Raw genomic sequence first — 20,925 nt, 5'->3', positions numbered from 1 at the left:
GACCACAGACCTAGCATATGGGTGCTCAATAAAAGGACTGCTGGCTGAACTCACTGATGGGTGGAGTCGGTGCTTGGGCCTCTGTGCTGTGGGTAAAAAAGTGAGTGGCCGTAAGGTGTGTAGAAAGGTCAGTCTCATGTTCGTCACACGAGCTGGCTCTGACCACATGCCCAGCCCAAGGTCTGATCCGGAAGGAACTTTCACAGTTTCTTATTGAGTTGTCCTGTGTAGAGTGCAGAGTAGGCTCCACACAACCGAGAACTGCCAAGTGCACACAGCCCTGACACACCCACAGGGACATAGGGGACAACGACGACCAGGGGCCTCCAGGATGGTCTAAGGTGAGGAAAGCAAGGCTCAGAGAGAGTGATACGATACGCTGCCCCAAGGCCACACAGCACTCTGAGGCAGGCTTGCACAGGACTCGGAGCTCTGGTCTTCATACTCCCATGGTGGCCATGTGTCCCCATAAAGATTCCTTCCCTTGTGGCCATTGCTACATGGCCATATGTAGAGAATCAGATGTGACTGCGTTATTATTACTGTCCTTGATGGAGTTTGCCTGCAAACAGGATATTCTGTCAAGATATAGAAAGGCAACAGCAGACATGCTTGAAAACAAGGTGTCTGCTGTCCTTGGGAGGGCTTGCTCGCAAATGAGAGGCTCCTTCAAGGTTTAGATAGGTAACAACAGACATGCTTGAAAGTGAGGTGTCTGCTGACCTTGGGAGAACTTTCCTGCAAATGGGATGTTCTGCTAAGTGGGCTTGGAGGGCACTGAGAAAAATTTTTTATCTGTTCTAAACAAAGAGCAGAGCTCAGCATACTCCAGGCTGAGAGTAGATTAGCCATGAGAAGCGGGTCACTTCTGATTAGAAAGTAAAACTTCTGTGTGCTATGTTTAATTAGCTGAAAGACCTGATTTATTGATGTTGGAAGGCTGCCTTCTTTGTTCACAATACTATAAAAAGATTGCTTGTACACAATAAAGGACTTTTTTTCTGCTGCTGCTTTGCTTGCTCTGCTTCTTCTTTTTCTTTCTTTTCTCATGCTGACCTGCAAGTGAATTACTGCAACACCATAAAGGGTCTGGGGGCTCCAGAAGGGTTGGAGAGGTCAGGCACACCCCTATCCCTAACCCCAGACCTCAAGCCTGCCCTCATGGTGATCTTCGGTGGCTGCTTCGCGGCACTGTGGAGTCACCACTGACTGGCAGCTACCCCAGGGACCCCAGTCCATTCCAGCTTGACCGAGAGGCCTCAGGGGGTGCTCTGTGCTGACCTTATTCCAGATGAGGAGGGTGAGGCATGGAGAAGTGCCGGCCAGCCCTGTCTGAGCCACGCGGCTGGTCTGGGAGGAAAGAAGTGGTTTACTGAGCACCTACTGCGTGCTGCTGGGAACCACCCCCACAACAGAGACCAGGGAGCAGAGGCCGACTCCACACAGGGGGAGATCCATTCTGGCTCCCAGTTGGAGGCTGGCTACTCCACTTCAGCCAAAGGCCAGGGAGGCCATGCAGAGGGCTGTGGCGAGGGGCAGCGGCCAGCCTAGGGCCCCTGGTGGGTGGCCGGAGAGACCACCGGGACGGACCTTTTCAGGGCACGTGCCCAGCAGCCATTAGCTCACCAGGCTCCATCAAGGTCAGCAACCTCATGTCCTGTCCCTTCCCCAAAGCCACCTCTGAACACTGTGCCCCAGGGACCAAGCCTTCCACCTGAGCTCCTGGGGACCTCCTGCCCCGTGTGCGTCACCCATCCTCACTCCCACCTGGGGCAGGAACAGTGTGGTTTCCCGTCTGTCTCCCTGGAGACACAGGAGAGGTGACAGGAAGGATCCTGAGGGCAAAGACAGTCACCGAGACAACACAGCGGCCCATCTCAGCCCCACGCCGCCCACAAGCCCCAGACTCCGACACCAGTGAGGACCCACCTCACAGGGGTGAGGACACCACCTGGCCAGGAAGTCCTGCTGCAAGGCACGTCCCTGCCCAGAGGGGACAGGCCGGTCCCCCTGCCCCACCCCTGGACAGACCCCCCACGCCAGCAGGGATGGCTGGGCAGGTGGGTGCCCGGGGCCCACAAAGAGGCAGGGGGCAGAGGGGGGGTCCACCAGTCCCCGAGCCAAGCAGCCCCTATGCTCACGGGAGCAGGGGACACGGAGACCCTGGACTGTCACCAGGGAGGATGACGTGGTAAGGGACAGGCAGCACGAGGGCCCTGGAAGCAGAGAACAAGGGACAGAGAAGAAAGTTGGGGCCCAGGGCTCAGGAGAAGGGACGGCGGAGCCCAGACCCAGAGGCCCAAGAGCACAGAGCTAGGACCAAGGACCAAGAGGACACAGGACGGGCAGGGAGGGCAGGAGATGGCCTCTGGAATAATGTCGGGAGGGAAAGGCCAAGGCCACCAGGGGAGCCTGGACGGAGGGGAAGGGACAGGGGAGGCCGCATGTGGGGGAAGGAAGGGGTGCCAGGGTCAGAGGTGGAGGCCAGAACTGGGTAGGGTCCCCGTCACCTTGGGGACAGGGTCCTCCTATCCTGGGGACCCTATGTAGCCTGGACACCTGCAGCCAGGACCCTCCATGCACCCTAGTTCCCACACACAGTCCACTTCCCACAGGGGCCTGGCCCAGGACTCAGGGGCCCAGAACAAAGGCAGAGGCTAGCCTCCAGGCTTCCATGGAAGTTCCCAGCTTAGCAGGCCCCAGGCATTTGCATGAGGCCTCCAACTGGGGGATGCTAATGCTCTGCTATCCCTGCTCCTGGAGGTGATTTGCATACATTTGCATACCCCTGGGGAATTAGGCCCACGGGCCTGGGGGCATCTGGGCTCCCTGCCTCCCAGTGGGCTCTTGGGGCTGCAGCCATATCCTGGGGGTGCCCTGGCAGGCAGTTTGACCTGGAAAGATAGACTGTGTGTGCCCCCCACCCTGAGGCCACTGTTCACCCCAGGTCTGGGCTAGTGGGGGGAGATCTCAAAAACTGGGGTCTGACCTTTCTCATCCTTCCACAGCTTCTAGAATCTCAGAATAAAGGCCAAAATTCTCTTGTAATCACAAGACCATCTCCTACCAGTCCCTGGTACCCACTCTCTCTCCATCACCATCCACCACCCATGGTGGAACTTCTTCCTCCGAGGGCCCACTCAGCAGGCTTCTGGTCACCACAGGACCCTTGCACATGCTACTCCCAGTGGCTGCCTTGTGCGCTTCCCTCCTCCTGTTCACTCCCTTACAGCTGGTTCATCCTTTGGATTCTGGGGAGAGTGCCACTTCCTGGGGAAGCCCTCCCTGTCCTGTCTGCCCTCGTGCTCCATTAGGCCTCAGCTCCCTGATAAGGGAGAAATTATCACGATGACCTGGAGAAGCTCATGTCCACTTCTCCCCCACCAGACCGTCAGACTTTACTTCTCTTCTCACTGACCTCCTGGGTCCTGCACAGTACCCAGGGGTCCCAGGCAGTTAGAATGGATGGATGGGTGGATGGATGGACAGATGGGTGGGTGGATGCATACAGGGACCATGGAGGCTGACTCAGGCAGTGCCGAGATCTTCAGACCCTGTCAGCTGGGATCCAGCCACATTACTGTACACGAGCCTCATCCTGGTGATCCCCTGAGGTGGAGGCATGGGATCCTGTGCACCTACAGATGAGGAAGAGACTCCAGGGAGACTCCAGAGTCTAGGCCACGTGGTAAGGACTTGGCAGACTGGGAGTCCAGCCCCCTTAAACTCTCTCCAGGGGACACACAGCTGATTGCCACCCACATGAACATTGGTTCCCTGGAGCAAACCTTTCTGCTCACATGAGAATGGACAGATCGGCCAGGTACAGTTGCACACCTGTCATTCTAGCAGCTCAGGAGGCTGAGGCAGGAGGATGGTGAATTCAAAGCCAGCCTCAGCAACAGCAAAGTGTGAAGCAGCTCAGTGAGACCCTGTCTCTAAATAAAACACAAACCAAGGCTGGAGATGGGGCTCTATGGTTGAGGGCTCCTGGGTTCAATCCCCTGTACCCCCCACAAAAAAAAGAATGAACAAAGAAGAGTTTACACTGATCCTCCCTGAAGTTCTCCACCCCACTCCACCCACAACATCCCCAAATGGCCTTAATAGTCATTACAGCCATGTTGATGCAGCACCTACTATGTGCTAGGAACTGTTCTGCATAAAAACCCCCATGAGACACACCAGTACCTCCATTTAAGAAAGAAACTGAGGCACAGAGAGATTAATTAACTTACCCATGATCACACAGCTCAAAAGAGGCCCAGTAGGGTTTTAAACAAGGGCCACTTGGTTTTCACCCCAGACCCCTCAAAACAAAGATGCAGTCAGTGGGAGAAGAACATCAGAAGTAGGATCCACCTATGGCAGGCGGATACTCGGGTGAGTGGAACTTTCTGGTGACACAGTGTCCCTCCTCGGGGGCTGCCTCACCTAGTCCTGAGAGGCCCACTCAGCCTGGGGGAGAACAGAGCCCCCTGCAGCCTGTTGGCTTAAGAGAATATTCACTTATCTGAGCTGAGGAGGCAGGGCCACATCCTGTCAGAGATCCTTAGAGGTGACCTTATTTTAAGGAAACAAGCCTGTGGCCAATTGTCCGAGATTGATTACATTAGGGGCCAGCACAGGCAGCCAGCAGAGGGGACACCATTGTCTGCTCCAAACACACTGCCTGCCCTTTGTAGAGATGACTCAGAGCAGGGACCAGGGACCTCAAGCACTGTCTGGGCATAGACCTGGTGGCTCCCAGCTGACATCCTCCCTGCCAAAGAGCTCCTGGAAATTGCCTTCATGGTGATTTTCAGGTGCATGGGTGGGAGGCACTGCTTGCTCTAGCCTCAGAGTAGGACAGGAAAGATTTCAGGCCTCATCAGACTATGGGCATGAGCAGGATGGTGGCTGGGAGGGGAAGACATCAAGGGCCTTCATCTCACAGCAGTTTAAGCATTGTTTGTTGAGCACCTACCACACATCATGTGGATGTAGCTGGAAAGTGGATTTTTAGCATGTGCAAAGGACATGAGGCAGCAGTGGGCTTGGTCCATTTGAGTCTGTGTGGGGAGTTGAGGCTGGCCTGAGCCAGGATGTGCCTGGGGACAGCTGCATCAGATGAGGCAGTTTGAGAGCTGATTGACTTCTTTCCCTTGTGCTCCACCTGTAGAACAAGCAAGGCACAGAGATAAAGCTCTTTCACATTACAGATGAAGAGTCTGAAGGTCAGAGTGGTAAAGGCATTTCCAGGTCCCGAAGGTACTACATGACAGAGCTTGAATTTTAACCCAGGTCTGCCTCTAGAGCAGTTTACCTGTCCCTTCTAGCATGAATTTCTGACAAGTCCAGACCCACTCAAATTCAACCTCCTGTACCTGGTTTGGAGAGTCCCAGGTACATGAGTCATATGAGGCCCTGATAAGTCCTTCTGCAAATGAAGTTTCTAATATTTCTTTAACCCAGCACTTCCAACGTTCATTTGAACATGAGATTCTTATAAGTGTGACCAGAATGAAGACATTTCAGAAGTGACCTTAGATACTGGTCTTGTTAACTAACATAAGTTTCAAGTGGCTTCTTGATCTTGGGGGAGAGAATTCTGGATATATTTTGGAGACTCTGTAAGATGGTGAAGGGATGGAGAGAGATTCAAAAGACTAGGGGGCTATTTCAGAGCAGGAAAGGATCTCTAGGAGGACCCTAAGTTGGACTCTGGAGAGATTTCCTCCCTCCCTCCAGAGAACAGAATCAGGGCCCATGAGGGTAGGAAAGGGGTTGGAGACTGTACCTGAGGTGGGCCATCTTGGTCAGGAGTGAGCTCCCCACCACCAGCATTGTGCAATTAGAAACTGTTGCATTACACTGGCGAAGGTCACTTCCTCTAGGATTCTGGGCTTCGGGATAAAGACAACCCCACTTGGGCCATGCTCAGTCCCCCTTCTCACCAGAGTGGGCACAAAGAAGCCAGGCGTGGCACATTCATGACATTAGGAAAATTCTTATAAATAAGATAGTTCCTATAAAAGTTGATGAGCTCTCCACAGTCCAGGTCCTCTCTACAGTAACAAAGCCACGCCCTTTACTCCAGCGTCATCTCCTGCCATCGACTAAAGAAAACACTCATTTTAAGCAGTATAACAAGAAAAGTGAGTGACAGTCTATTGACATTTTAAAAAGTGTGTGAGAAGGAGGGGGGCGTGACTGGCTGGAGAGACCCAGAGACAGGAGGAGAGAGGAGCCACACCAGTTCCCCTCCATCTCTGCTCAACCTGGAGGGCTCAGGCTCCTCCGTTGCCCAACAGCTGCCGCTCGGTGTCCCCTTCACCAAGAAGGAGGTCGAGGTGGGATGGAGCGGGCAGGGGCCAGGGCCACGGGCCTGGGGTGCCCCGACTCCTAGGTCAGGGTTCCCCCTGGCGGGGCTCTGGTGGCTCTGTGGGACTGTTCTGGGAGGGCAGGCAGGGGATCTGGCCAGTAGAGACCAGAGATCCAGGTCTCCTCAGTTTTCCCGCCAGGCTATGGGCTCAGGGACGCACACAGACCCTGCCTCGTGCCCGCCCCACTGCCACCTGCCCCCACCGTCACCTGCACCCCTGGAGCTGAGAGCAGCCGGGGTGGGGGTTTAGCGGAGTGGGATGGATGTCCACGGAGAATATTCTAGGGAGGACCTGGGGCCACCGCTTCGCCCTCTCCAAGGCGAGGGGCGAAGGGGCTGGGCCCGGGGACTCTCTGGGCACCGACGGGGACAGCGCCCTGGGGACTCTAGTGCAGCACACGCACACACACACACACACACACACACACAAACACACACACACACACACACACACACACACACATACACACACATGCGTGTGGGCCAGCGCACGCTCACGAGCGTGGATGTCCCACACCTGCAGGAGCATCACCCCACGCGCGCAGGAGGGGCTGTCAGGGGGCGGTCCTCCTGCACATGCGCAGATCGTGTGCACCACCATCCCCATGATGCAGGCACACCCCCCCACACACACACACACGTTCATTCTTATGTACGTGCACACTTATGTGCAGGGAACAGACCCTCGTTCTGACCCGTGTCCCACACTCCCCTCCAGGTGGCCGTCTACCACCTGCCAAACCCACAGGGCGTCGCGCACACAGTCACGGTGGCCTCCCCACCTCTGGGACCCCACATCAGGGTGCTCCACTCCCTGTACAGTGTGTGCACAGCTGTCCTGTGTCCCCTGAGCGCTAGTGGAGCAGGCCATGGGCTGCTTTGTTGGAGAATGACACCCGCTCCAGCCCCTCCTGGCCCCAGCCTGCCTTTGTCAGCCAGGACAGTGCTCAGGTGACCCTGCTGTTCTGCCCTCCTAGCTGGCTTCCCTGCCAGTGCCCTGGGCAATGAGTGAGCCTCGGGCGCCCCTCCTCACCCAGTTTCCCTTGTCCAGGCCTTATCAGTGGACGCGGGTGGAGAGGACAGGGGCTGCCACTCCGGAGGCCTGTTCTAGAAGCATCCGCCCGTCCCTCCCCTTCCTCTCCACCAGCCCAGTCCCCCACATCCGCTCGTGGCCCCACCTCTCGGCCTTTGTCCAGGCTGTTCCTCGCCCCCAACTCGCCCCTTAGCAAGGACCCCTAGCCGCCCCCTCCAGGAAGCCCTCCGGGTTCCCTGCCCTCATGGCGTGAGGCTGCCTGCACCTCTTCCTTGGTCCCCCGTCACACCAACATGTCCATCTCTTGCTCCCTGAACATGACCATGGGATGAGGAAGAGTGGAGTCGTGGGGAAGGTGGACAGCTGGGCTCCCATCATCCTGGAACCCCCAGAAGTGGGGGGGAACCCTGGCCAAGGGCTAGACCTCTGCAGCAGGAGGGTGGAGGGAGGGAGAGTCCCACGGAGTGCATGGCGCCTCTATCCTCGGGCCTCCAAGAGTGAATCAGGTCCCTGGTCTTCATTCAAGAGTTAAAGGATGCCACCACACCATTAGGAAATTAGTAAATTCCCTCCCCTCCCCTCCCCACCCAGAAGGCTGCCAACTTCTAGATGGCAATGGTGTGCGGGATGATGAAATCCACACACTCCCTGCTCATCAGGTACAGGGAAGGGCCAGTGGCTCCAGTTCCAGATCATCATCCTCTGGAGGCTCCCAAATACCCAGAGGGAGGGACATCCCCCCAGCCCCCACCTAGGCGCCACCAGGCAGCCCTGGGAGCCCTGAGGGACCATCATGAAGGGGACTCCTTTCTATTCACACTGCAGTTTCCTTGGGGTAAAGTGAGTGGGACCTGTTGGTTGAACTTTGTTTGACAAGGGTGGGCATCCTGGGTCCACCCCCACAGCCCATGGCCTGCTTAGGAGCCTCCCCAGGGCTCCTCCCACTTGTCAAGTGAGGATGTCCAGACATGGGACAGTAGGATGTGCTTCCAAAAGCATGTCTGTGGAGGTGAGGCTGAAGGGCAGTGCACCCCACTCATAGGAAAGGACAGGCAACACATGGCTTAAGAACAGAGACTTTTTTTTGTACTGGGGATTGGACTCAGGGGCACTAAGCCACTGAGCCACATCCCCAGCTCTTCTTATATTTTATTTAGAGATAGGGTCTTACTGAGTTTCTTAGCATCTTGCTAAATTGCTGAGGCTGGCTTTGAACTTGCAATCCTCCTGCCTCAGCCTCCAAAGCTGCTGGGATTATAGGCATGAAGGACATAGACTTTCTAGTTGGGAACGACTGGGTTCTATTCCCTGCCCTGCCACTTGCTACCTTGGAGATCCTGGACATGTGGCTTGGCTCTTCTGACCCTCACTCTACCTATCTGCAAAATGGGGGTGATATCTGTAGTCCCTCTTTCAAGACTGTAAAGATTCACATGGATTTTGTGCAGTGACTATATCCCACATAGCAAGCACTGGACTAATTCATGCTTTTTCAAAAATGTATTTCAGATTCAAAAAAGCACATTCCTGGTAACCCCAGTGAATCAGGAGGCTGAGATAGGAGGATAAAAAACTTCAGGTCAGCTTGGGCAACTTAGTGAGATCCTCAAAATAAAAAAAATAAAAATAAAAATAAAAAAGGCCAGGGTTACAAGACTCAGTGATAAAGGCAACTGTAGGTTTGATCCCCAATTCCACAAAATAAGAAAAATGATTTCATGAAATATCAGGCATATTGCAGAGATGCAGTAAATATTCTTTGGACTGATGCTTGGCTTTCAGCAAAAGTCAAGATGCTGCTGCCTTGAGTCTGAGGATTTTGTAGGTGCTCCGTAGTACCCTAAGGTTCACCTTGTTGGCCTGTGCCCTGGCAGCCTGAACACCCTTTGTCTCTTCACTGGAGGGCCAACAGGGTTCTCTGAAATGACCCTGTGGATGGGGTAAAAGGAGCAGGCTCTGACTAGGGTGAGGACCCTGGAAAACTTCGAGCACAGTGTGTTAATGCAGGCTGGAGGTCAGGAGCCCTGGGCCAGCCAATGAGACCTGAAAGCTTAGTCCTAGCCTGGTAGAAGGTTAAGGGCAATGCTCCGACATGAGGCTCACCTGAGCTTAGTTCCAGTGCTGCCATTTACTGTCTGGGTGGCTACAGGCTCCTCTCTGATCTGTGAAATCGGGCTCATGTCTTCTGCTGTGCTCATCAACCAGGTTGGGGTTGAGGATGCAATGATATAGCAAGAATGTACAGATACAATGGATTGTGGGACCCGAGTGTCCTGGGAAATCAAATGAGAACTTGGAACATCTTTTACAGAAGGCAGCAAAGTAAAGAGAAAACCTTGGACCTGTGCTCAAATCTTGGTTCTATAACTTTGAGGCTGTGTGACCTTAGGTAAGTTACTGAACATCTCTGAATCTGGTTCCTCATGTGAATGTGTACTCTATTATCATGAAGCCATAATGGAAGGATGAAGAAAGCATAGTTGCCCTGTGGGAAATGGCAATGCCCATGTTGGAAGGTGTAAGGACATCTCAAGAGGAACTTCCAAAAGTCCCAAACAGAAAAATGCCAAGGTGGGCACAGAACAATTAAGAATGAATTGCCTCTAATCAGCAAATATTATTGGAGTCCCCTTTCCAAGCCAGGTCCCCAAGCTTGGTGCTGGGGATTCCTGGAGGTGTCTCAGAGCCCATGCTGAGACTGAATTGGAGCAGTCGTCTTATGGGTTGGTGTCCTGGCAGCCATCTCAGGCCTGGATCCCTCCCCATGGGCTGTGGTCCAGTCTTTCCCACCATAGTGCCCACCTTGGACTCACTTTGCTCAAGGAGAAGACTCCTCTGGCCAGAGCCTGCCACCACAGAACATTGTCTCTCCTTCTGTGACCCCCATCCACAATGTCACTTGAAGCAGATGGAATGAGAGTGGCAAGCTAGGAAAGAGCTGTGGAAGCTTGCTCTGGAGGCCAGGGAGCAGTGACAGTAAAGTAAGGGCCCCTTCTGCCCTCCTGGGGGTCGTGCTCTAGCAGAGGGGTGCATGCTGGAATACATGCTACAAAGGGCAAACAGGCACGGGAGAGGATAGGTGTGGTAGGGTGCTGTTCTGGTTTGGATATGAGGTGCCCCCCACAAGCTCAGCTGTGAGACAATGCAAGAGGGTTTGGAGGACAAATGATGGGGATGTGAGAGTCTTAACCCATCAGTGAGTTAATCCCCTCATAGTGATTCACTGAGTGGTCACTGAAGTGGTGGGTGTGGCTGGGGAGGGTCATGGCCCAATTCTTTGGGATATATGTTTGTATCTGGCAAGTGGAGTCTCCCTCTGCTTTCTGATCATCATGTGAGCCCCTTTCCTCCACCACACTCTTCCGCCATGATGTTCAGCTCACCTCGAGCCTTTAGGAATAGAGCCTGCTGTCTATGCACTGAGACCTCTAAAAACATGAGCCCTCAAGTCAACTTTTCCCCTCTACAACTGTTCTGGTTGGGTCCTTCAATAGTGCAGCAAGAAAGCTGACTGAAACAGAGACTATTTCCAATCAGGTGGCAAGGAACTCTTTCCATTCAGTGGCACAAGATACAGAGGAACAGATACAAGGTCAGCCAGCTAGGTTCTGGAACATTCCAGAGGTCTGCCCCTTCTCTCTGCATCACACTGTGTCCAGGGTCCCCTCACACTTTCTCCATGGCCTTGTCCTGCTCATGCCCACACCACTGCAGGGACAGCCTAGCTGGCTAGGCCTTCCTTCTTTCAGGCAGCAGAAGCTGCTGGGAGGATCTGAACTTCAGCCAGTCAGGGCGCTCTCGGGTCTCTCCCTGCCCAGTCGTGGGGAGGAGGCTCAGGACCCTCTCCCGGGGGGGTATGTTGGGGGCCAGGAACTTACAAAGGCAAATAATGTCTGGGAAAACATTGGCTGCTGATAGCTCCAGCTGTGGGGGCCAACGATGGCCCCTTGGTCCAGATGTTGGCCTCACCCACCTCCCTCCTGGGGCAGCACATTTGAAAATAACCTTGTAGGCCAGCAGAGAGCAACCCAGAATCCGGGGTTGGGAGGGGGCTGTCAGGGCCACCCAGAACAATCTGTGTACAGCTAGCTTTCACTCCTGGGCTGAGAGTGTCCCAAGAAAGGTGGGGCCACAGCCTGCCCTGTCAAATGTCCCAGATTTCCTGGCTGAGAATGAAAACTGAATCCACAGGTGGGGCCAATGCCATGACCCTACGCTCTCCCAGGACAGACTGAGCTCCTTGTCCCTAGAGGTATGTCAGCAGGGTCTGCACCTTCAGAGCCAGTGAGAAGCAGGCTACTCAGGGCATTGGAGAGGGGTGGGACCAGAGCCTTCTTTTGGATTCTTGCCAATTGCCCAACCCCTGATCCTAAAGCCCACAGGGTGCCCAGTCCACCCTCCCCTCCAGCACCAGGAGAGTCTAGAACTTGCTTCTTTAACTCTCCCTTCCCTGAGTGGGTCAAGGTCTTGATGGGAACCTCCCCGGCACCCGGTGCACACTGACAATTCTAATGCATCCTCGATGGCCAGCTGGGAGCCGCAGATGGCACTGTGACATGAGAGGAGAGAAGGGGACTCTCACATTTCCCCCAGCTGGGCTTCTGGGTGCCAGCATTCCCGCTGGCTGATTTCAACATGAAAGAAACCCTTGAGAAGGAGAGCCCCCCTCCCTTTTCCCCTAACCTCTGTAAGCCCCAGTCTTCAACTAACCAGTGTCTGAGCCTCTCTCCCTCTGGACTACCTTCTCACTCACCTGCCAAGCCTTCCCCAGACTGCTACAGCCTTACCCTGCAGCCTCCGCCAGCCAGGCTGAGAATCCCAAGGTGGTGTGGGAGGCTTAGGGCTCCATACTGCAGAGGAGGAAGGGGGACTGTCTGGCCTAAAGATATAAGCCATTTGGGCAACCATAGGCCAGAATGACGGAATAAATCTTTGTGGGTGCATTAATGCTCTGAGGAGAGGTCTCCCAATATCAAATCCAAAGACAGGCAGAGCAGTGAAATTTCCCATGAGGCCTTCCAGGCATCTGCCCTAAATTTTCGATGTGGCAACTTTTTAAACCTTTTATGTTGAGCTAATTTTAGATTTACAGAAAAGTTGTGAAAAATAGAACAGATGGCTTCAGTACACCCCTCACCTAGCCTTCCCTAATATTCAGATCTTACATAACCCTAGTACAATGATCAAGCCTGAGAACTTATCATTAGTTCAGTACTATCATCTGAACTTCACATCATATTGGAAGCTGGGTACAGTGGTGCACATCTGTAATCCCAGCAGCTCAGGAGGCTGAGACAGAAGGATAGGGAATTGGAGGCCAGCCTAAGCAAATTAACAAGACCCTAAGCAACTTAATGAGACCCAGTCTCAAGATTAAAAAAAAAATAAAATAAAAATACAAAAGGGCTGGGGATGTAGCTCAATGGGAAAGCACTCCTGAGTTAGATCCCCAGTACCTAAAAACAAAGCAAAACAGCTCTTATTGGAATTTCCCATTTTTCTACTAAGATCCTTTCCTGATTCCATCACCCTATCCTGGATCTCACACTGCATTTAGTTGTTATTTCTCTTTTGTGACCCTGATCAATTGGTGACAGTCCCTCAGTCAATACTCATCTTTCATGACCTTGACAGCACTGAGGAACAGGTTTTTTTGTAGAACTGTGGGTTTCCTTGTGTTTTCTCAAGATCAGAGGGAGGTTCTGTAGTTTTGTCAATGCCACAGAAATGGTGCTGGCTCATTCTCAGCTCACAATATCAAGAGGCTCACCACATCAACATGTCTGATGACTGGTGGTGTTGACCTTGATCACTTAGTTAAGTTGATGTCTAAAGGGTTTATCCACTATAAAGTTACTATATTTTCCTTTTGAATTAATAAATATCTTGGGGAAAATACTTTGAGACTAATTGATCCCCATTTTTCTTCAAATGTTCACCCATTAATGATAGCACCTGTTGCTGGATCACCACTTACTGCTGTGGTGACATCTGATCAGTGATATTTTATTTCCCTTTTCCCCTTAACTATAAGGGAAAGCTAAGCCTTCTCTATTTATGTATGCATTCAATTATTCACATCAGTATGGATCAAGAGATGTATACTTTAGGCTGGCGAACCAGGATACACACCTGTAATCCCAGTGATGTGGGAGGCTGAGGCAGGAGAATCACAGGTTTGAGGCTAGCTTCAGAATGGAGCAGGACCCTCAGCAACTTAGACAGACCCTGTCTCAAAATAAAAAAAGGGCTGGGGATGTGGCTCAGAGGAAGAGTGCCCCTGGATTCAATTCCAGTTCGGCAATCAATTAATCAATAAATATCCAGTGCTATCATTATCTATTTTCTGCTCAAATTGTTCCTGCTTTGGCTACTGGAACTTTTCTTGAGTTAGCTCCTGTGTTTTTTTGACAAGTCCCACCCTCCACTTTTTTGAATGCTTCCTTCTTCTCTGGCACCACAAGATAGTCCAGCCTTATCTTTCCCTGCCCCTGTCCAGATTCAGACATTTCTCCAAGGAGCTTGGTTCCCACTTGTTGGGGAATGGTATTAGAAACCAAGATCTGATGCTTGATGTGGTCACTGGTACTGGGATGTCATTGCTTCTAGGTACCCACCGCTGACAGAGCTGGGGAACATGTGTGTATATACTAGCCCATTGTGCTGCAATTAAAAAAAATATTTTTTACTCTTGTTCTTCCCTCAAGAGATCTACTTCATTTCCTGTTACTGCCTCATGATATTCCTTGGCAGGGATGGAGCAAAATCTTATTTAACTAGTCCCTGATTGGTGGCTATTCATATTATTATATATTTTCTTCTTTTTTTCTGTACTAGGGATTGAACCCAGGGGTGCTTTACCACTGGGCCACGCTCCCAGCCCTTTTCTCCTCTCTCTCTCTCTCTCTCTCTCTCTCTCTCTCTCTCTCTCTCTCTCTGTTTAAATTTTGATGTAGGATCTTGCTAAGTTGCCAAGGCTGACCTCCAACTTTCAATCCTATCTCAGCCTCCCATGGCCCTGGACTTACAGGAGTGCAGTAGGGTGCCTGGCTACATTTTCTTTTATATTACCAAAGTGCTCTGATTCCTGTGTGTACCCCTTGCCAAGTGCTTCTTTGCGGCAGACACCAACATGTGAGACTGTTGGGCCAAAGGGCGTGGGCATCTGAAATGTTAATGGTAGCTGCCAGTGTGCCCTCCAAGGGAGCTGTACTCATTAGCAGTCCACCATTCAAGCTCATGCATCTGTCACCAGGGCTCCAACTTCCACATCCTCCACCTCCCAGTACTGTCTCCTATTTCTTGGCTATCACTCAGTCTCCGTGCACTACTTACCATTTTTTTCCTGAGGCTTTCAGATCTCTGACTCCCTGAGATACCCTTACTCTCTTACAGCATTATAAATTTCTACTCCTACGTCAAGGCCCACCTCAAATGGTGCCTCTGGGTGCAGTCTTCCTGAATTTGCCATCCAAGCAGACAATGGCTGGCTCCCTTCTCACTGCTTCCGGTGTGACCTCTAAGATCACAGCATGAAGTTTAGGGAGCTGGCTGTCTCTCTCTCCAGCTTCTCTGGGATCTCTATGGACTGGCCTACCCAGTCTAGACACAGAGAGGGCCCCTGAAAGCATCTGCTGAATGAGTGCCTGAGTTACCCATTGGCTACAGACAGCAATTTTCTATGGACTACTTTTGCTGTTTAACTAAGCATATGGTCTGAGACCTGGGGTTTGTTTCGTTATTGTTGTTGTGTTATTGATTGTATGTGTTTTTTTTATACCTGGGAGTGAAACTAGTAATGCTTAACCCCTGAGCTACATCCCCATCCCTATTTTGTATTTTATTTAGAGACAGGGTCTCACTGAGTTGCTTGGGGGCCTTGCACAGTTGCTGAGGCTGACTTTGAACTCCTGATCCTCGTGCATCAAACTCCTGAGCCACTAGGGGAGATCTAGATTTTTAAAAATTTCTCATTTGAAGCTCTTTTTCCCTTCCACACCTCACTCCCATGTGTATACTCACAAACTGCTACACATATATAATCAGGGTCCTCCCAAGCCCCATTGGGGGGTATGTGTTTGAGTGTGTAAGTGGGAGTGTGAGGATGTCTATGTGCAATAAAGAGAAGAGAAAGCGAGGAGAGGAAAAAAGAGAAACAGGAGGGAGGAAAGACAGAGAGAGAGAGAGAGAGAGAGAGAGAGAGAGAGAGAGAGAGAGAGAGAGAGAGATATTGAATGTTGGAAGTAAAAATTTCCCAGGTTGCCCTGAGGCTGATGAGCCCTTTTAAAGAAGGTGCATTAGCAACTGGGACCTGTCAATATGCCATTGACCTCGGTGGCCAAGAAAGACAGAGCTGCCCTGCAGAAAGAAAAATATTTGCTAATGATACAGGCAAATGACAAGCAGGCTTCTCTGGGAAGGTCAAAGCCACTAGACTGGTACCTAATTTCTCATCCCCTGTCTCAAGCCCCCATGGAATGGCATTTCAAGTCTTCCAGGTAATTCCCCGGTGGTCCCAAACCTGGGAGCCATCTTTTATATATCTGCCTCCCTCACCCCCACATCTATTTGATCACCACAACAAAAGGAGTCTCACAAGTGAGTCCCTCCCATTGCCTCCAGGCCCCTATACTGTCACCCAAATTCAGTTGCCCACCGTGTCTCATTTCTGCTGATACAACAGCCTCCTTATTGTCCTCCTGCTTCGAATTCCATTCTTCCTAACCCAGTAGCCACCAGGGATCAGAAAAGTCATCCAAAGATGCAAATTTGATCTTGCTTGCACATTCTGTGGGTTATAGGTTCAAGTTCAAAGTACATTCAAGGTGATGTTCATAGTACAGAAGCAAGTCAGTACATGGTGGTCCTTATATGCTAGGCACTGGGATGGAAAGGGGAACCAACACCATTTCAGCTCCCAAAAGGACCCTGCCAAAATGTGTGGACCAGCCAGCTTGTCTTTCCTCAATATGCAGCACTAGGCCCTTACTCCCTGTGATACCATGGGACACAGTAGAGACCTCAACTACTCTTTGGACAGTTAGGCTACAAATTCATGAACCCTGAGTTACATAAAACCTATTTTCATTATAAATCACCTAGTTTCAGGTATTCTGTTATGGCAACAGAAAATAGACTAAGGTACTATTGCACTCTCTGTTGGAGCCCATGACCTATCACATGACATATCACAGCCCATGACCTGATACATAGCAGAAGGCCTCATCAGTATCAATGGATTGGATACATGAATGAAAGAATGTGTGGATGGATGGAAAAAGGATGGGTGGATATATGTACCTGTGTGTATGCATGTATGTGTGTATGATCGTGTTAGGAGTGGGAGAGTGGGTGGATGGGTGTTTAATTACAAGGCCTGAGGAGGTAGACGTATGGCCAGATAGGCAGGTTGAATGGGTCTAATAAGCTGCAGTAGCATAGATCAACCAAAATCATGGGATGTCATGAAATTAAAGAATAGGAGACTCAGAGGCTTTTTCAAAGTCAGACTTCAGTCAGCCATTTTAAGAATCAGGGGTAACTATCCTCCCCATTTTACAGATTAGCAAAAAGTGGTTCAGAACCTCTTAGTTCACGTTGGACCCACCAATGAGAAACAGCTAGACTTTGTATCTGGATTGGTCCCCAAAGACTCATGTGTTGAAGGTTTTCTCCCCACTGCAGCAATGATCACATGGGTTTGGGGGAATCACTTGATGGTGGGTGCCTCCACCTTGCCAGTGGATTCATCCACTCATACAGGGCTACACTAATTTGAGAGGTATGGTTTGGAGGTGTGTTGAGCGTGGGTGGAGGATGTCCACAGCAGGGCTGTGCCATCCAGAGCAATATATTTCTCTTGAGTTCCCCACTTCTGCATTTCCTCCTCATGAGTATAATTCTCATTCACATTTTTAATCAATTTATTGTTATACTTCTTGTTCAGCTTGTGTTTCTCCTTCTTCTTGTTCTTTTTCATCTTCTTCTCATGCTTTTTCTTATAGTCATCTTGACCTTCTTATTCATTGTCTCCTCCTTCAACTTATTTTCATTTTTCTCCTCCTCCTCCTCCTCCTCCTCCTCCTCCTCCTCTCTCCCCTCTCCCCTCTCCCCTCTCTTCTCTCTACTCTTCACTCTTCTCTCTTCTCTCTTCTCTCTCTCTTCTCTCTCTTCTTTCTCTCTCTCTCTCTCTCTCTCTCTCTCTCTCTCTCTCTCTCTCTCTCTCTCTCTCTCTCTCTCTCTCTCAAGAGTTTACAAGCTGTGGATGGTTCTATTCTACCACACACTTCTCTCTAGAAATGGCCTCTGGTCCTAAATGAACTCAGTTTGCAATGAATAGAAAGATTGGAAGCCAGAAATGATTATTCATTGAACTGCTTTTCTCATGTACTCATCTAGGTCAGGAAAGGCTTTCAAAGTAGGCACCCTGTGGTTGTCTGTCTTCTTTGACACAAGACAAAGAAGCCTCTCTTCTTGGCCCCTCGTGGATAATAGCTTTGCAATGCCTCCTCAGGCCAAGGAAAGAAAACATGATAGGCAGGTCCACAGCCCCTGGGGAACATGAAGAACCTGCAGATTTATGCCCCATCATTACACTTTGTTTTGTGCACAAGTCCCACCATACTCTTCCTGGGCATTGGGCCAACGCACACTGTGTTTTGGCTCCCAGTAATTGTGAGCCCACTGTGACTCACTGCTCCCTACCCTCTGATGGTTCCACTTACTCTGATGGTTCGAGACAATTTGCAGAAGCTCATAGTTTTCTGGATCCTCCTGCTGGAGCAAGTGTGCATCTAAGGCCCTGCGGATGATGACTGGAGTCATGTCCTGGCAGGTCACCTGAGCAGGGTTGGAGAAAGCTCATCAGAGAGGGAATTTGGGAGTAGCTACCCAGAGAACAGTGCTCGAGGACAATTAGAGACAAGTGAGCACTCAACACAAGGGCACCATCTTGATACCCTGCTACCTGAAGCCTTCATGTGATCATGTGGGGTCTTTCTATGAGCCTCTAGTCCAATCTTGGTACAAGAGTTTGCTTCAACCTGCTATGCCCTACATGGATAAGGGAATAAGGACAAAAAGGCTTTGTACAGACACACTCTAGTACCATCAAGATGGGAGGAATGGTCCAGTGGACTTCCATATCCCTCCTCTGGTCTGGGATGCAGCTGCATTTTTGTGTGGACCAGGCACAAACCCTAGGTGCTTTGGTCCTGACAGCCAGGGCACAACACACACTAGGACTCTTTAATGATAGGCATGGAAGTTGCTGGGCTCGAGAGTGTCAGTGCTTTCTGGGGTATCAGGAGGTTCGGACCCAGCAGGTGCAGTGGTTCAACATGGCTCCCCTGGAGGTGGACACCAGAGTCTCATGATGGATACTCCACACCCAGGAAAATTCTGCAGAGACCGCTGAATCTCTATTAATATACATGCAAACTAGGACACTAATGGGCCCCTCCAAGGCCCCCAGTTGTCTGTGACCCACACCTACCCACCCTAATCATTCTACAATGGCTCACTTCCCTTCAACCAGCAACATATCCCCTCTCACACACAAGAAAATGACTGCCAACTCCTCTGCTTCAACCTCCATGGTTCAATATACTCCTCCTCAATACCAAGGTCAGTAGAGAACGGCCTGCACCCTCGATATTTCTCTGACCTCCTCTGAACCCAGCACTCACTCCTGCACTTCTGACCTGCACACCCCAAAACACGCAGGCCCACTCGCACCCAGACCTGGCATGCTGCTGCTCTCCCGCCTCTCTCTTCCTCACTTTCTGCTCTCCTTCCTGACCTTCCAGAAGCTCCAGTTCAAGAAGACAGGCCTAGTCCAAGGTGTTTGCTGTGGACTCGGTCTTCCCCAGTGTGGGCTCCCAGGAGACTCCCCTGCTCGAAGACTCACCAGGATGCTCTGATACTGTGTTGTCCTTTTGTTTTCCAGGTAGACGTGAATGAGGCACCTGCCTCTCACCCGCCTGTTGTACTGGGGCCGTGGGGAGTACCGAGTGGAGACCCCTGATGTCCTGGACTCCAGCTCTGCCCCTTCCCAGGGAGAAGGCTCTGGCTCTGGGGTTGGCTTAGGAGCCGTGACAGGAACTGAGCTTGTAGCTAGAGGAGAAAAGATGCCAACATGACTGCCTTGCCCTGACCTTCGCACAGACAGACAATACCCCTGCTCCCAGGAAGAACTCAGGCCCTTAGCCCACACAGGACCTCTTTGCAGACTGGGGTCACTTCCTGAGTGGACAAAGGCTTATCCTAATTTCCAGCCCAACACCAGGCATACAGACTCCCTGCAGTGGGACAGCAGTCGGACCTTTCCTCATATACCCTTAGGTACTCACCACAGTCCGCCTGGCTCTCAGGCTCTGCCTGGCTTGATATGTCATCTTCAGTTGGGGCCAGGAGGTGGTGTGCTTGGTGCTCCAGGAAGAGATACATATACGGCAGCAGCAGCTGCAGACTCAGAGAGCCTGGAGGCTGATGGGAAGCCTCGGTGAAGAAGTTTACCTAGGTCCCCAGGAAGGAAGGTGAGGCACTGTGGGGAGGCAGGTGTGGAGTCAGCAAAACCCTGGCCTTGCCTTCACCACGGCCTCCAGAGGAAACCTCTGACCCTACACTCCTGAACTGTCCCTGGCTCTGAACACACCAGTCCACTCCAGACAAGTCACAGTGGCTGTACAGGCAGGGACAGGACAGGTCGCCATAGGCAAAGAGCCTTCAACGAAGGAGCGCTAGATCCATGGTTTGACCAGCTCTCCCCTCCTCTGGGCAGGCCTGACACTCTTCTTCCCCTTGGCTACGTGCTCTCCAACTTGGAATGCACCTTTCAGGAGTGTCTGTTCTCCTGCCCAGTCTTCTCAGGGCTCAAGAGACACCTCCTCCCCTGGTGAGGGATGCAATGCTACCTCATTCTCTGTGAGCTCTCACTGAGTCCCCCTGAATTAGCAGTGGACCTCTCTTTTCCCATGAGTGCAGACCACATCTCTGTGGCCCTGGGGGAGGACAGGAAGGTGTGGTGTGGGGGGATCCATTGTCCCAGGGGCTCTCCCAGAGGACCATGACTACCTACAACTCCCCGCCTTACCCCTCCTACTGTTGAAGCCCCACACCTTACACTGCAGGCAGAAAACAGAATTGGGGAAAGCAGTCTTTCCTCAGCCTTCCCAAGTCAAATCACCTTGCAGGTCCCTATTCTGGAAACAGACCCCAAGCCCATTCCATGTTGAAGTTGGTCCAGGGGTCCACCATAGTCACTGAAGAAGACAACGTGCAGTTATGCCTCATGGAGTCAGGAATGCATTCACATGTAGGATATGTACTCATGGCACCTGCGGTTTTAGGCTGACCCCCATGAAAAGGGACACAATGGCAGTCATTTGCACCCCATTTTTCACTGAATTATGAAACGTGACTGGAAACGTGTCTTCACACAGTGGGTGATTTCTCTGTGTTCATCAGTGAATGAGCCCAAACTGCTGATTCCCACATATCTCTGGGTGTGGGAGCTGCATGTCCAAAG

At 51.6% G+C, this 20,925-nt stretch overlaps 2 protein-coding genes across 3 annotated transcripts in view; one reads left to right on the top strand and one right to left on the bottom strand.

Moving 5' to 3' along the window:
- Positions 1 to 20,925, top strand: part of LOC144371425 (uncharacterized) — a gene marked incomplete at its 5' end in the record, with an annotated part of 231,955 nt that overhangs the window by 81,265 nt on the left and 129,765 nt on the right. The gene's annotated exons all lie outside the window — the stretch shown is intronic.
- LOC144371458 (uncharacterized) lies at positions 897 to 19,937 on the bottom strand. 2 transcript variants are annotated; one of them, XR_013431453.1, is made up of 5 exons: positions 19,748 to 19,937; positions 19,306 to 19,511; positions 18,122 to 18,236; positions 4,967 to 5,155; positions 897 to 1,350 (listed from the first exon to the last, which is right to left on the bottom strand). XR_013431453.1 is itself a non-coding variant. In XM_078033770.1 (4 exons), exons 1-4 carry the CDS (start codon positions 19,842 to 19,844, stop codon positions 5,106 to 5,108), a joined length of 468 nt encoding a protein of 155 aa, XP_077889896.1. In that variant the 5' UTR covers positions 19,845 to 19,937; the 3' UTR covers positions 897 to 5,105. The 2 variants fall into 2 exon arrangements, 1 of the variants encoding a protein (XP_077889896.1); XM_078033770.1 differs by having other exon boundaries at positions 897 to 5,155.

The sequence above is a fragment of the Ictidomys tridecemlineatus genome, chromosome 16 (assembly GCF_052094955.1).
Source record: "Ictidomys tridecemlineatus isolate mIctTri1 chromosome 16, mIctTri1.hap1, whole genome shotgun sequence".
Classification (NCBI taxonomy): Eukaryota; Metazoa; Chordata; class Mammalia; order Rodentia; family Sciuridae; genus Ictidomys; species Ictidomys tridecemlineatus.
This window is presented reverse-complemented; position numbering and strand designations above follow the sequence as displayed.